The following is a 17,550-nucleotide window of genomic DNA, read 5'->3' on the forward strand; positions in this document are numbered from 1 at the left end:
AGTCAGTGAAAAAGTACTGCCAAAATAATTTTGATTATTTGTTTGGCTGCAGGTGGTCTAAAAGGCATTTTATTGATAAGTCCAAAAATATCACCAAGGAGAAAACTCAAGAGAAAAAGAATTGCCCCTTGTATTTTTGAAAAAAGCTATTTAAAAAAAATTTAGAATTCTTTTTCTAGGGCTGAACCGAAAGATTGCATTGAGAGGCAAGCAAGCACAGACAGTTCGCAAAGAGCTCAGCGGTGTGCTAAGCGTTTTGCAAACTGTCTGTGCTAGTTTGCCTCTCAATGCAAGTACCGTATTTTTAGGAATACAAGATGCTCCAGCACATAAGACTCACCTAGATTTAGTGGATGAAAAAAAAAAGGGGGGTGGGCGGGAATACTAAACCAGGTGTGTCCACGGTGCAGGGGTGTCTTGTGGAAATTCTTCCCCCATGCTGTCTAAGCTATACTACCCAGCTACACTAATTGACCCTGCTGCCCTGGCACCTATACCGCTTCCTCAGTAACAGTGCCTTTAAAATAAACAGTAATGCTCAGGTCTACACAAACCAACCAACAATATTGTACTGGGGGTGGAGGCGCCCAAAAATAGGTAATGTAATGAAACAAAACTATAGCGGAGGGAGGGTGTCTTTACCACTCAAGATGGAAGAACCCAAACCACAGGGTTAATGTAAAAAGATTAAATAATGTATTCAGCACGATTAAAAGGACAACGCGTTTCACAGGTCTCACCAAGGGTTTTCTGGCATCCATGCTTGTGACCACATTTTAAAGGCACTTGTATTGACCTGAAGAAGCGGGCTGAGACCTGTGAAACGCATTGTCCTTTTAATGGTGCTGAATAAATTATTTAATCTTTTTACATTAACCCTGTGGTTTGGGTTCTTCCATCTTAGTGGTAAAGACACCCTCCCTCCACCATATTTTTGTTTCATTACATTACCTATTTTTGGGCGCCTCCACCCCCAGTACTATACATTACATCTCCTTTGGAGGTGTTCACCTTCCGGTTGTGGTGTTTTCTACAACCAAGAAGGACCAACCAGGAGTGCAACCATCCAGTTCCAGTAGGACCTCCTGGAATACTGAGCGGGGATGGTTATTTCCCCGTTGGCGATATACTGTGGTTGCAGGGACTGCAACCAACCTTTGTGAGTTTCAATACTCTTGTACTACAATCTAACATCTAATACCCCACAATACTGCACCTTTTGGCTTCTGGTCTCTCCTTGTCATACAGGTGACCGTGGTATCCCCACAGTGACCACCTTTTCTACTACAACCAACAATATAAATGACAATCAAATTAAAATATATAATTATCAACATAAGATTTCGCACATATTCAAAAACAATCTTACAGGCAATATTTCCAAAAGAGTCAACTAGGTAATAGGGTGGACGAGAACACTCTTGGCTAGTAATCAGCCATATTGATCCACCTGGCTGATTGTTGGCCCAGGCTTTGGTTGGCATCAGGGCCTCTGTACTCACGCTAGGTCCAGATGTGGCCATTATTAGCCGGGTTTCATCTAGTACGTGTACAAGGCTTTAACTCTAAATGTCCACCCCAGATCTTAACACCTTCCTTATTTCTAAGCCAAAACATCCCTCCCAAGGTTAACCTTTAACTCCTTATTGGCCAACCTCTCCCCTAGTGCTAACTCTTCCCTGATGCCAAATCCTAACATGCACTTACTAATGCCTAACCTTTCAACTTTCTACTCCCAGTATTAAAGCACTAGGGGTGAAAACTTGTGTGTGCTGGCATAAGCAATCTTACTGCTGAGCACCAGTACCCAAACTAAACACTTTTTTTATTGGCAAGAACCCTTGCCTATAACTTCCTGGGCATTTTCTGCATTATAGTGAACAGCTGACACACAAATCAATTAATGACTGCCGATATTCTTTGGGTGCGGCTTTAGCAAAGTTAATGCTAAATATGGTTGCCAAATCAGCTTGAGTCACTCAAAATATCCACTGTCAATGCATATACAGAGAGTTGTAACAGTCTGCCTGGTGAAGACAAAGCGAAAAATACTTGCACAGCCTTACTCACTCTACAGTATAATACTAGAACATGTCGATTAACATTACTTAAGAAAAAAAAAATTGTATGGTTTTTGCTCACCTTTCCTGTTCAACTGCTGGCGTAGACTTAGTTTTCATTTTATCTGCTGAGAACATATTGGATTTGATGCTATACCTGAGACGTATGGATGGTGAGAAATCGCCAAGAGTAATCTCTTTTTCCAAATCAATCTTCATAGACCTAAGGAATACAAAAATAGCTAGAAGCAGCATCTAAACACTTGCCACCAGATCATGATAGAGATACTTCACATGGATCAACTTAGTAAAACCATAACCAGAAAGTAAAAAAAAAAAAAAAAAATAATCAGTGATAATCATCGCCAGATGTACTTTTAACCAAACCATGATAACATTTGACTAAAAGCTAGTTGTGCTGCTTTAGGGCTCGTTTCCACTTGCAACGCAGGTGGCCGTGCGTCAGCACAGTTCTGCATTGCATGACTGGCTCCCCCAAAAGCACTTGTGATCCCATTAATTTATAATGGATGGAATCTGCGCAATTGCGCCAAAATGCGTGCAACCATGTACTGTGATTCAGTGGTGAATCGCAGTGCATGATATGGAAACAACAGACAGTGCAGTCTATGCACTCTGATGTCCCTGCGATCACGTTTCCAGAGGCGCGGGTAAAATTGCGCATATGGAAATGAACCCTTAAAAGTCACGACACTGTTAGAGGTAAAAGTACACTAAACAGAAGCACAATTTTACTATACAACTGCAAGAGCTGCAGGAGTAGATGTGGTACTAGTGAGGACGGGGCAATTTGCAGATTAGTGTTACAAACAAAATTTGTAGTTACATAGAACCTGATGCACAAAAGCTTGGTAAAGTTGCTGTGGGCTGGCAGCACATAGAAAATTTACCAGTATTAGAGGAGCAGCACCAACGTGCGTGAACAAAGCAAAGCATATGTAACCCCGGTAATGCGTGCATTGCTATGTTAACTCATGTTATGCCACTAACGGCGTAACAGGTGCTCTCCTGGCAATAGTACCGGTATTAAAAAGAAAAAAAGAAAGAAATAAAAATTACCGGTCTTTTGTGCATCAGGCTAATATTCACTTAGGCAAAAAAACAAAACAAAACAAAACAAAAAAAAGGGTCCATCTTAGCCTCTTAAGCCTCCTTGTACCAGTGTAAAGAAGGCCCAGAGAGCACCATAGGCTGTAATTTGAATTATGGCTATAGCAGCTCTTAGACAACAATTTGGGTGCAGTCAAAAGTCGGAGCCTAAATAAGTATAAAAACGTAATTTGGCCACCAACAATAGCTCAAATTTCCTGGTGCCTTAATTACATGCGTGCATTACTATCCCCTACCTAGTAATTATAGCTTTGGATGGGTTTCAAAGTAAGAGCGCTCAACCCCCTTTTAAATGTAAATAGAACATTTGTCATAACAATTGCCAATATGCCACATTTTACTTGGAAGAACCCCTTTCTAAGCACATGATAAAATTGCCTTTCCTTCATATGCAGATGTTTGCCAAGCTTTTATACAGCTCTTGGACATACTTCTCCAGAGTTGGTGCAACTTTCCTTACAGTATATGAGGAGGTGAGCCAATGACAGCCAGATGCTCACCAAAATTAGCCGGATGGAGCACCCGGCTAAAAGAGCCTGGGGAGAACACGGACTTCCAGCTCATTGATTACTTGAATACCTGCTTTTGTACTAGCTTTAGAACTTCAATATCCTTCCTATAGAGTGGTGCTCAAAACTGTAGAGCATAGTCCAGATGTGACCTCACAAATGGCCACATACAGTGCGCTTTTATTCCCCCCTTTTATGCATCCTAAAATGTTACACACTTTAGCTCTGGCTTGGCATTGAATCTGGTTGCTTAAATTGTGAACATTTACTTCTAAATCGATCTTCACTTCCACCAATCTCAAAGTTATCAAGTGTACCCCATTTAGTTTGCATGAAGCTATGTCACTGAGATGAGAATGTAAGATGCAAAACCTTCCATTTAATAAAATGTAATCTGCAATTCTCTTGTCCATGCGTCATTGCCATACCATCAATATCTTTCTGAGGTGTGACATTATACTGTTCAGTGTTGACAATGCTATAATTTTGAATCATCTGACGACAACACTACTTTATATTACTATAAATGAATTTATTTATTTTTTTAAACAAAGAGCTGGACCCAGTACTAAGTCTTGTGGAATCCCACTGTTGAGGGTTTAAGGCATGATCCATTCAGTACTATGTACTTTCACCCAGTTCTCGGTCCATGCATACACATTCTTCCCTTACCCATGCACCTTCAGCTTCCACATTTATGACTTGTAGGGATCAGTGTCAAACACTTTTTGGGAATTCACAGTATGTCATTTATAAACTTACCAAAAGCTAGATTGGTACATTACTGTTGGTAATAGCCGCAATAGCAGCATAGGGGGCGATATACAGGCTGGGAACGCGAACAATCACCCGGTGACGGCCAAACCGGAAGTAGCCGCCGGCGGGTCCTGGACCATCAGAGCGGGGCTGTGAGGGCACCGATCGGCTGCAGGGGGCTGAGGGAAGCCCCAGGTGAGTTCATCTCATTTTTTTTTGCCTGGCTTTAGGTTCACTTTAAAAGAGCTCTTTAGTAAACCCATATTGATGACATTAAACCACACCTGATTTGAGAGGGATATGGAGGTTGACGTTTATTTCCTTTTAAACAATACGGGCTGGTGCACACGAGAGCGGTTCTGAAGCGTTTTTTTAAAACGCTTGCAGGGGGAAAACCGCTTGGCTAATGAAAGTGAATGGGATGGTGCACACCAGAGCGGTTCGTTTTTTCCACAAACGCAAACTCGGGGCTGCAGCATTTTTATTTTTTACATTTCTGAGGCGTTTATGCCTCATTGTTAAAGTATAGCAAAGTGGAAAAATGCTCGGAAAAATGCAAGATCAGAGCGTTTTTTTCAGGCGTTTTAGTTACAGAAGCTGTTCAGTAACAGCTTTTACAGTAATATTTGTAATCTGCTACACAAAAACGCTCAAAAAAACCTTAGGCATGTTTAGAAAACACTCTTAAGGCTACTTACACACCAGGACGTTGCGTTTTAGGGGACGTTATGGTCGCATAACGTGCCCCTAACACAACGCCTGGTGCTCCCTGCTTTGGACGTCGGAGTGAGCCGCGTTGTGCAGCTCACTCTGGGGTCCGTGATGCCGTGATGCGTACTCTTGTGCGCATGCGGCATCACGTGGTCCCGCCGGCCAATCGCTGCACAGAGCGGCCGCTCCAGGAAGTAAACACTGCACGTCACTGAGTGCAGTGAATATTAATTAGCCATGTGCCTGGCCACTCTCCGCTCCTCCCCAACGTTACTGAGCATGTGTAAGCAGTCTAACGCGGCTCTGCCGCTTATAAAGTACTGCATGCAGTACGTTGTCTGGTGGCGCAGCGTTACTATGTAACGCAACGTGGGCACTGTGAACAGCCCATTGATTTTTCATTGCTGTGCGGTGGGGTGCGTTACAGGCTGCTCTAACGTGCGCCTGTAACGTCCCACTGTGAAACCAGCCTAAATCTGCTTCAAAAACCTAGCGTTTTACCGATCTCTTAGAAGTTTTTGGTGTGTACTGGGCATACCAGTTACCTGGCATCCTGCGGATCTTTGATGTATCAGTAGTGTCCGAATTCCACACCTGAAACAAGCAGGCGGTTAGTCATGTCAAATTTCAAACATCTGATCTACTGTATGGCCAAGTGGATCCACCGCCTTACATCAGCCCTTTTGACCCAATCTCCGCCACAGCTTACACCCTGTGTGGGCCATCCCCGCTCAGCCTCAGGAAACTAGTTACATCGTCCTAGCACACTGTTACACCAAGACCTTAGCATGCAAGGTATAGGGAATTAAGCCTGCAAGCCAGTAGCACCACCAAGACTCACTAGGCAGTGATACAGGCACATCTCGTAGTCAAACAGTCCAGGGACATACACAGCAATCAGATGGCAGTCAGAGAAGATTATAATAGCAAAGTCAGCAAGCCAGTGGTCACAGACAAACCGATAAAACCAGGTTCAAAGGACATGACAGAAGGACGGTCAAAAACTGTCAGAGTTCAGTCCAGGCAGCAATCAGAGGGACAATCTGGTAACAAGCAAGTTTCAGGGAAGTTCATAGCCAGGAGATACAAGCATCTAGCTCTAGTTACTTAAAGGACTACTGTAGGGGGGGGGGTCGGGGGAAAAGGAGTTGAACTTACCCGGGGCTTCTAATGGTCCCCCGCAGACATCCTGTGCCTGCACAGCCAGTCACCGATGCTCCGGTTCCTGCCTCCGGTTCACTTCTGGAATTTCCGACGTTAAAGTCTGAAAACCACTGCGCCTGCGGTGCAGTGTCCTCGCTCCCGCTGTAGTCACCAGGAGCGTACTGCGCAGGCCCAGTATGGTCTGTGACTGTGCAGTACGCTCCTGGTGACATTAGCGGGAGCGAGGAGACGACAACGCATGCGCAGTGGTTTTCAGACTTTAAAGTCGGAAATTCCAGAAGTGAACTGGAGGCGGGGCCGGAGCATCGGTGAGTGGCTGCGCGGGCACAGGATGTCTGCGGGGGACCATTAGAAGCCCCGGGTAAGTTAAACTCATTTTCCCCTGACCCCCTACAGTATTTCTTTAACGCGATCACAGGCAAGTAACAAAATGTGTGATCCAGGTTTAAAAAGTACCAGCAGAGACAACACGATTTTTTCGAATATGGAAACACTTTATTATTCAATCCTTCACAACAGAAGAGATCCGCAATATCATGATACCATATCAGTATACCTCTTGGTATGCTAAAAGAGATCTTCTAGGAGAAGTGGGCAAACTTCGGCTGTAAAAGAGTCGCCTTAGACATAACACACATGTTAATGGAACATGATCCCATACGACACCCTTTTCTAATACCTTTGGAGAAATTAAAAGATGACATGGTGACGGGGAGGGGGGGGGGGGAGGGAAGGGGAGGGGTTGAGGGGTTTAAATAGGAAAATATTTGTGAAAGATTCTTGTCATGTAAGAACAAGAGGAGGCGAATGTTCAAGTAATTATTTGTGAGCATAAATGCAACCACCATACCTGTCAACAGTATATCTATGTTCTCCTCCTGTGCGAGGTCACCTGTTATGTAACTTTCACAAGTTGAATAAAAATTTGTTTTAAATTAAAAAAAAAAAAAAAAAAAAAAAGTACCAGCAGTAATGAGGAGGCATCACTCACTAAGCCAGCCTGTAGTGATTAAGAAAAAAAAGAAAATATACCACTAATAGCGCTTGCACAATATTAAGAGGACACCTCAGTATTCCCAAAACTAATTAGTAGCTATATATTCTATCAGTCCATGTTTTAAGAATGATAAATGAGGTATTAAAAAAACAGTCTAAGAAGATGCAATTGATCAAAACACCTAATGTCCATAAGAATGAATTTTAGGTGGAGCGCTTCTAGGTATGTGCATCACCAGATCAAATCTTTTTTAGAATATGAGAGCAGCGCTCGGCTTGATGGATATAGTATATAAAAAAACAGTCCTTTTCCACAGTTCACAGCAACCCCTCCCCCACCAGTTTGCAACTCCCCGAATGCTGCCACACCGGCCCGATTAAGCCTCTGGGATGGATGGCCACCCCACCGCCTTCGTGGCAAACCTCCGTTACTTCATGAGTTTTTGTGCATGATAAAAAGGACTCCACATTGCGAAAAAAAGGCGTAAAAAACTTAAATGAAAAACCGCAATTAAAAACAATTACAGAAAAAGGGCTAGCGTTATCCCTTTAAAAAGAACCCGAGGTGGGTTTGAAGAATATTATCTGCATACAGAGGCTGGATCTGCCTATACAGCCCAGCCTCTGTTACTATCCCAAACCCTCCCTAAGGTCCCCCTGCACTCTGCAATCCCTCATAAATCACAGCCACGCTGCTGACAAACAGCTTGTCAGAGCTGGCTGTGTTTATCTCTATAGTGTCAGTCTGCTCTCCCCGCCTCCTGCAGAACTCCAGTCCCCGCCTGCATCCCTTCCCTCCCTGCTGATTGGAGGGAAGGGATGGGGGCAGGGACCGGAGCTATGCAGGAGGCGGGGGAGCAGCTGAGACTGACACTACAGATGTAAACACAGCCTCACAGCATGGCTGTGATTTATGAGGGATTCCAGAGTGCAGGGGGACCTTAGTGGGGTTTGGGATAGCAACAGAGGCTGGGCTGTATAGGCAGATTCAGCCTCTGTATGCAGATAACATTCTTTAAACACACCTCGGGTTCTCTTTAAAGTGGTCTGAAAGTCAGCATTTCTACTTCGCTCTTAAAGATTCCTCATAGCTTAAAAGCTACTATCCCAGACGGGTTGTTTTTTTTTTTTTGTTTTTTTTTTTAGCAAAACCTCACTGAAATGGTTAAAGCACTTTGTCCTGCTATTCAGCTTCAAATCCGCATCGAAACTGGAGATGACAGTATCTTGGTTTACATTCCAAAGTTGATACAGTTGTCTGTAACATGTAAAAAACACTTTGAGAAGCTGTCTCTGCTTCAGGCACACACAGAGCTTAGAGCAACTCATTAGATTTTAATATATAATAAAAAGCAGTTGGAATAAAATGCAATGACAGTTTTCAGGGCAAGAAAAACTACACTGTGGAAACTTGTAATTTGTAGACAGATAATATTACTTGTGCACAAAAGCAAATATGTTAACGCAGTGTTCTCCCCAGAATATTTTTCCAGACGGGTGGCATGAAAAAATAGCCGAGCGGTATTGGATTTCAAGGGGGGGGGGGGGGGATTTTTCCATTTCACGTGTGGCAAATGCTACCTCCCCAACATGAAACGCAGCAAACGGTACATTCCTAACATAAAAGGTGGCCAGCGGCGCATCCCATACATGAAACATGACAAATGGTACATCCCATACATGAAAGGCAGCCAATCGTACATCTGATACATGAAATGCAGAAGAAGGTGCATCCTACACATGAAGGGCAGCTAACTGTACATCCCGTGCATTAAAGGCAGCTAATGACACATCTAATACATGAAACGCAGTCGACGGTGCATCCCATACATTAAAGGTGGCTAGCAGTTCATCCCGTACATTTAATGAAACAAGTGTTACTTCCAACATGTAATGCAGCAGCATGAAATGTGGTGAACATTATAAAAAACAAAAACACACACACACACTTCCAGGACACGCTGAAGCTGTGGTCCATAGCACATTGAGGGCTTGAAACCAGGAGTTAGCTCACCTGGTAACGACATTTTAAGTAACACTCCAGGACAGGTACACATTGAGACTTGGCTCCTCCCAGGAACAGGAAATATCCTTCAGCCTCTCTATAAATTAAAGATGGACCCAGGGTCAGGCAGTATAATATCAAGTAACAGGAACAATATACTAAACCTAACCTCCTTATATTACATTTCAAATATATAACATAACATGTATATCATGCAATATTTGATATATATGGGGGTGGGTACCCCCACCTGTCCTGGAGTGTTACTTAAAATGTCGTTACCAGGTGAGCTAACTCCTGGTTTTTCCAATAACACTCCAGGACAGGTACACATTGAGATGATAAGCAAGAAATCAATCACCAACCTCAGGGTGGGCTAACTGCCCTTAGGACAGTTCTTCCGAAGTCCTGATCAGTTTCCGTTAGCCGATCCAGTCGATAGTGCCTCATGAAGGTTCCCAGGTTCTTCCAGGTTGCCGCCTTGCAGATGTTCAATGGTGAAGTACCTGCCCTGTAAGCCCACGTAGTTGCGGCTGCCCTGGTGGAATGGGCCTTCAAGTTCACTGGAGGATCTTTACCCATGATCTTATATGACTCTATGATGCAATCTTTGATCCACTTGGCTATGGTTTTTGTGGATGCTTTTAATCCTTTGGATTTACCTGCATAATTGACGAATAATGATTCCGACTTCCTGAATTCCTTGACTTTTTCCAGGTAGATTAATAAATTCTCCCGCACATCCAATCTATGTTGTTTAGTCTCCTTTTCTGTTTTTGGATCCATACAGAAAGAAGGTAAAATTATCTCCTGTGTTCTATGGAACATGTCTCCTACTTTTGGTAGGAATTCAGGGCTTGTTCGGAGTACAACACGATCATTAAAAAATGAACAGTACGGTTCTTTGTGTGACAGAGCTTGGAGCTCACTTATGCGTCTAGCAGACGTGATCGCTACTAAAAACGCCGTTTTTAGAGTACACATTCTAAGAGAATCTTCCTCAAATTCGCTAGATGTCAATGCCTGTAGGACCAATGACAGATCCCATTTAGGAAATTGTCTTACTGTTACTGTTATTTCTTTCAATTGATTTTACAAATCTAATTATAAGTGGATCTAGTGCTAATTTCTTGTCTAAATAAACTGATATCTGGACCTTAATAGTGCTTAAGGCCAATCCTTTTTCCACTCCCTCCTGCAGAAATTCTAAAATTGTTGCCATTTCTGTCGATTGGAAGTTTGATTTTTCTAACCATAAAATAAAAGTTTTCCAGTATTTCTGGTAAATAAGGCGAGTATTTTCTTTCCTACTTTTTAGTAAAGTATTTACTACTCTGGTTGACAGTCCTTTACTCTCAAGGACTGCCCTTTCAGAAACCACGCTGTAAGTTTCCATCTTACCAGGTTTAATACAGCTTGGCCCTGCACCAGTATCATATCCTCTGATACCGGTATTTCCCATGGTTGTGTAGCAAGCATTGACAGGAGAAGTGGATACCACGATCTCCTGGGCCAGTTTGGGGCAATCAATATCATTTGACACTGTGATCTCAACAATTTTTGAAGCACTATGGGAATCAGATTCAGTGGAGGGAAAGCATACAGTATGCTTTGATCCCAATTCTGAGCCAGGGCGTCTATTGCCATTGGTTTGTCCATCACATTTAGGGAATAGAACTGCTTGCATTTCCGGTTCGACCTGTTTGCAAAGAGGTCTATTTGCGGTTGTCCCCATTTGCTCACTATAAATTCGAACAACCGCTGGTTGAGTGACCACTCTGTGTTCGTAGTCTGCACCCTGCTCAGCTGATCTGCTAGAACATTCAATTCCCCTTTTAGATGTACTGCTGTTAATGAGAAGAAATTGTGTTCTGCTATTTCTAGGATCTCCAGCGTTAGGAACAATAACCTCTTGGACCTAGTTCCTCCCTGGCGATTTAGGTATGAAACTACTGTTGAGTTGTCTGATTGAACTTGTACGTGACATGACTCTAGAAGATGTATCGTGCTCATTATTGCCATTTTCACGGCCATCAACTCTCTGAAATTTGATGACTGCTCTGCCATTGAGTGATTCCATAGTCCCTGTACTTGAACCTTGTTCACATGGGCTCCCCAGCCTGATTGGCTTGCGTCTGTCGTCAAGATCTTTTGTATCGGTATGGACCACAGTCTGCCCTGTGTGAGATTTTGCGATATCTGCCACCACCTTAGACTGTCTTTTATGTGTGGCTCCACTGTCACTGTATTGTCTAGAGTGTTTTGTTGCTTGTTCCAATTGGATAACATCCATGATTGTAGAACTCTTGTGTGCATCAGCGCCCACTGGATCGCTGGCGCTACCGAGGATAGAAGACCTAGCAGTTGCATAATCTGTCTGATCTTTATTGTCTGATAGGTATTGAATTTTTCCACCTCGGACATTATCTTCTGTACTTTCTCCTGTGGGAGAAGAATCCTCTGTTGTACTGAGTCTATAATGAATCCTAGGAACAGAATCTTCTGTGTTGCCGTGAGTTGTGACTTGTCCTTGCTCACAATCCAGCCTGCCTGCTGCAGCTGTTTCAGTACAGTCTGTTTGTGTCCCTCTAGATCTACTAAAGTTTTTGCCACTATTAACAGGTCGTCTAGATAAGGAATGACGATAATACCCTGTCTGTGTATGGCCCCTATCAGCTCTCCCATGACTTTGGTAAAAATTCTTGGGGCTGATGTTATGCCAAATGGGAGGCAGCGGAACTGCAGATGCTGAATCCTTCCCTCCATCTCCACTGCGAACCTTAGGAATGTTTGCGATTCCAGTTCTATTGGTATATGCCAATATGCGTCCTGTAGATCTACGCTTGCCATGAAGCCATGTGGTATCAGTAGGTTCTTCAATGAGTAAATTGATTCCATTCGGAACCTTTCGTATTTTATGTATGGATTTATGGGTTTTAGGTTCAGAATTATTCTGTACTTTCCGGAAGGCTTCTGAACCAGAAAGATTTTTGAGTAGAAGCCTTCGCCTCTTTGTGTCACTGGCACTACTGATACCACATGTCTGTCCAGCAGATCTGTAATAATTTCCTTTAATGCTGTCTGATGTTGAGGCAAGCTCAGCGGCTTGGTCACTACAAACTTTGACGGTTTTGTTTGAAAGGCAATATGATAACCTCTTTTTATAAGATTTAGAATAAAAGGGCTGTTTGTTATAGTTTTCCAATGTGGAAGGAAATAGCCCAACCTCCCCCCCACTTTCAATCCGTCATTGTTTGCTTTGTGTGATAGGGGTTCTGAAACTCGGCCCTGGTTTTCTTTGATCCTTGTTGAAGGACCATGTACGTCTTTTATTTTGGTTATCCGGTCTGTCTGCTTGTCTGTTTTGACGAAAAAATCTCTTTCCTGCTTTAAACTGTCTCTTTTTCGGAAAGGATTTTTTCTTGTTGGCAGTTCTTTCCAGAACTTCATCTAACTCTGGCTCAAAAAGAGTATCTCCCACTACTGGAATAGAGCATACTCTGTTTTTTGAAGCCATACTCTCATGCCAGGTCTTGATCCACAGATTACGTCTGGCCGCGTTGGATATACCCGCTGCCTTGGCTGTTAACCTAATAGATTCCGAGGCTGCGTCAATATTGTAAGCTACCGCTTTATGCATAACCGTCATTGAGTCAATTAGCTGATCCTTTGGCATATCCTTATTAATATTATCTTCCAACTGCTGCATCCATAATGCTAGCATTCTCGCTACACAAGTTGTAGCAGTAGATGGTCTGAAGTTTGCACAAATGGCAGGCCATAATCTTTTTAGGGCATACTCTATCTTTTTATCAGATTGATCCTTAAGATAGCCCAGATCTTCAAACGCAAGTTCATCATCCTTGTTTACTTGTGAGAAAGCAGAGTCTAATTTGGGACTCTTGTCCCACATTTTACAATCTTCCTCTGAGAACGGAAAGCGTCTTTTGAATCCTCTAGACAAATAATTTTTTATCTGGGTTTTTCCACTGGCTTGTTATCAGATTTTTGGTAGATTGATGTACAGGGAAATTCAACTCTTGTGCGCTTTCCATGCCTTCGTACAATTTGTCATGCAACGAGACTGTCTCAGTAATAGTCTTATTCAGATTTAAATCTTCATATATAGCTGATAACAACATTTCTGTCTCTGCCACAGGAAATTTAAACTTTGAAGGTTTGTTTTCTATTTCCCGTGCTTCTGTACAACTTGCAGAAACATCCTCATTCTCACTAATTTCCTCTTCATCTGAAACAATAACAGGCCTGTTTGTTTTACTAGTAGCTTTTTTGGGGATTACCATTTCAGACTCTTTAGGCTGAGTGTGTTGATCAGCTTGTGTTTCAACCGGAGTGTCGGGCTTAAAGGGTACCGACGTAGCCTTAAATTCTTTTAATGTATCTTTTAAATCCTGTCTCAGAGCTTGAATATCTCTCTGAGACGCTGATTCATGTTTCATAACTTTATAAGTGCAATCCTTGCATAATAATTTAGTTGATGCAGGATTCACTTTCACATTGCACACAGGGCACCGTTTTGAGGGCTTTGCAGGGTCAGGTACATTTGCTGTAGTGCCCTGAAACAACAAAAAAAGAAAAAAACTAACTTGTCTTCCAGCCCTGTTATCAGTTTTGACATATTAACATATATAACATTAGTTTGTGCATTAATTTATTACACCAATTTCCCTTTAGTAAATATGCAAGTGTTTGTTTATCATAAACCTGAAACACCACTTTGCCTTGTTATGGATATTTTTTGTAACATAATAACAATCCAAGCCTGCAGTACAACAAAAGTATGCCAAAAGACAATAAGGTAGCTCGTTTCCAAAAACAAACAGCTTCCCGGTATGCCAATACCACAGACTCTTTGCAGCCTATCAAACTTTCCTTGCTGCGTACGGTTTGTCGCCCCCACAAGGGTCACCACCGCTGCCCAGATCTCCGCAGAGCAGTCTTACCCGTCCTGGTTCCTGCTCAATCTCCGACATTCTTCTCGATGCGCGAGACGCCGTGTGCGGAGAACTCCGGGCGGCTACCCCTCTTCATCCGGCGCACAGGTAGTGACGTCTCGCGACCCGGAAGTAATTCCATAGGTCGCGGCCAGAGGACTTCCGCACTCTGCCTCCGCTATGCGCATCCTCCGGACGTCCTCCACCTTGCCGCTGCCTCCGCATGACGAGTCCTCAGGGCAGCCCTTCCTGAAGCGGAACCTTCTTTGCAAACCAGGCCGACCAACAGGGCTATAGTCCACTGGGAGCGACGCTTCAAAGCACAAACCCACAGGTACTCCACAGGGGAAACGGACCTCCATCATATCCAGGCCCGCTTCAGTGCCAACATATCCCTAGCCACCCAGGCTCTCCGGGACAGCGAGCACACAGAGAGACCTGGTTCCTGGACCAGGAAATATCCAATACTGCCTGACCCTGGGTCCATCTTTAATTTATAGAGAGGCTGAAGGATATTTCCTGTTCCTGGGAGGAGCCAAGTCTCAATGTGTACCTGTCCTGGAGTGTTATTGGAAAAAAAGGCATACAGACATGATTACCATCAAATCTGGGTAGTTCCTAAACAAAATATGTGAATGCCAAGTTAATGCTATCCTGTCAGGGTTAGGGCTGTCAGCAAATTAAGTAAAACCAAAAACAAACCTGGTGACAAGTGAATAATCTATACCCATAAACATGATTCTTTAGTCTGCTGAAACAGCCAGGCGGCCCGCCCACCTAACTAGCCCTATGGAGAACACTGTAACTGTATTAATAATACAAAGTAGAAAAACACATCTTTATTGAATGTTATGTCAGGGTTTCAGACCGCTTTAAGCCAGACAGCGCAAGCAAGTTAGGCAATGCTGGGAATGAGCAGCACGTAGCATAGATTTGGGTAGGGGAAACCGCTGTACTTCCGCCTGGCTATACCCCTCCTGTACTTAGCGTGCTAAACTGCCAGTAAATCAATATTCGCGTGATTCTGAAACAGCCACGTCTGTCCTATGTCACACGCTGATGTCACTCTGTAGCTCTGCCCAACGCATTTCGTTACCATAGTAACTCATCAGGGGCTACGGAGCTAAACTCTGTAACGTCTTTTGTAGACTGTGCAAATACTAGGCGGGGACTTAACTCCATACTCCCCCTTTGCAGGTGAGTTGCAAACTTAAGGGGGGGTTGCTGTGAAATGTAGAAAAAGACTGCTTTTATGTACTGTGTCCATCAAGCCGAGCGCTGCTCTCATATTCTAAAAAGATTTGCCTGTAGTGATTGACTCTTCGCTACTCAAAGACTTCCTGGTTCAGAGATGGCGCTGGACAGTGTCCAAGACTCCCACATCACCTATCAATGGCAGTTGTTGCATTCCAAGAAGAGAAAAAAGGTCTCAACGCACCAGTGGGTCAAAATACAAATACTGTATATAATCATTATTACACGCTTATAATGGTGATAAAAAAAAAATCACAAACAACAAATGACAAAAGATAAAAATGGTGGCAGGTTGCTTAAAGTATGAGTGACATCAATTGCAGTGACCAATACAAAAAAGTGCTGTGTGCAAAGTACAAATTTATATATCAAATCCTCCATATACATGCAATTGTATCCACACAGAGAATGAAGTAATTTATACAGGCATCATAATCAAAACCTCCCATATAAATCAATAAAACAGCATAGTGCAAAAAGTTATTTTAAATGGAAGATGAAAAATTATCTCCTGGGAGAAAACTCAGGAGAAAAAGCGAATTGCATATGGGCCATTGTCTTTTTGGACTCGGGGCTCAGATTCAGGCAGGTTCTGACTTATGCATTACGCGTGTGTTGAATGAGGTGTTGATTACTGCAGCGGTTCTATTAACTATTAGGCTATTCCAATACACAAAATGGCAATAAACGTGCATAGCAAAACACGTATTACTGCAATACTTTTCTGTGAAAAATACATGATTTTCTGGAAAGACTCCTATTAGACCTACCGGTAATGGAGTTTCTGATTGGCATCCGGGACAACATGAGATCCGGTCCCGCCCAGGATCTGGGGAAACATAACCCCAAGAAGATTAAAAGCCCCCGCCCTCCCTCCAACCTCAGTGCGTCTGAAAGTAACTATGTCAAAACACCAAGATGAAGGAAGGAAAATAGATATCAATCAGTGGCTATCATAAAACCCCTGTGGTATTAAATCTGAAAGGAAAGGTGCCAGATAGGAAAGGGAAGGGTTATAGCCGTTGTCCCGGATGCCAATCAGAAACTCCATTACCGGTAGGTCTAATAGGAGTCTTTCTCTAATTGGCATCCGGGACAACACGAGAGATAGACAAGTAAATCTTCAAGAAACTTAAAGACTCACCTAGGGAGGGACCACCGTCTGTAGCACCTTTCTGCCAAACGACTGGTCTTGTTGAGACAGCACATCCACCCTGTAATGTTTGATGAAGGTTGATGCACTTGACCACGTTGCAGCTCATATGTTCATGAAATAACCTGTTTAACCCATCTGGCAATTGTTTGTCTTGATGCCTGGAGACCCTTATTCTTCCCTGAAAATAAAACCAGAAGACTACTGGATCTCCGGAATTCCCTTGCTCTTTTTAGATAAACTAACAGGGATCTTCTGACATCTAAAAAGTGAAATCTTTCCTCTCTTTCTCCTGAGGGATTGGAACAGAAAGAAGGCAGGATAATCTCCTGAGACCTATGAAATTCTGATGCTACCTTAGGTAAATAGGCCGGATCCAATCTTAGTCTGACACTATCGGGACATATGATCAGGAAAGGATCTTTTACTGATAGAGCCTGTAGATCACTTAAACGTCTCGCAGACGTGACTGCGATCAGAAAGGCCAATTTGAGCGTAAGAAATTTTATGTCAATGTCTTCGATAGGCTCGAAGGGTGCCTCAGTGAGGCCATTAAGGACAAGGGAAAGATCCCATTGTGGAAATATCTTGTACTTAACCGGTGTAGATCTTTGTAAAGCCTTAAAGAGTAACTGTCAGGCTGCAAAAGCTAATTCAAACCTCTATTCTCCTGTGTTAAACAGTTTAGAAGGAAGCCAAAAAGGCAATACTGAAGTTAAAAATCTCTCTTACTTTTAATGTGTGCTTATCAGCAAAGCTGTTAGACCCAAGCTCTCAAAATGACGAAAAGCCGCATACCATACTGCAAAGCATTCTGGGGCTGCTTGGGTCCTCCCCTCGGCTGCTAGGGAGAAAG

The 17,550-nt window shown here is 43.1% G+C and overlaps 1 protein-coding gene across 4 annotated transcripts in view; it reads right to left on the bottom strand.

The window, feature by feature from the left end:
* MOV10 (Mov10 RNA helicase) overlaps positions 1 to 17,550 on the bottom strand; it is a 342,254-nt gene that overhangs the window by 160,583 nt on the left and 164,121 nt on the right. For all 4 annotated transcript variants that reach the window (XM_068269732.1, XM_068269729.1, XM_068269730.1 and 1 more), the window contains one exon: positions 2,143 to 2,283. In XM_068269732.1, coding sequence (XP_068125833.1) covers positions 2,143 to 2,283 — 141 coding nt within the window. The remainder of the gene's footprint in view (positions 1 to 2,142; positions 2,284 to 17,550) is intronic.

Source organism: Hyperolius riggenbachi, chromosome 2 (assembly GCF_040937935.1).
Source record: "Hyperolius riggenbachi isolate aHypRig1 chromosome 2, aHypRig1.pri, whole genome shotgun sequence".
Taxonomy (NCBI): Eukaryota; Metazoa; Chordata; class Amphibia; order Anura; family Hyperoliidae; genus Hyperolius; species Hyperolius riggenbachi.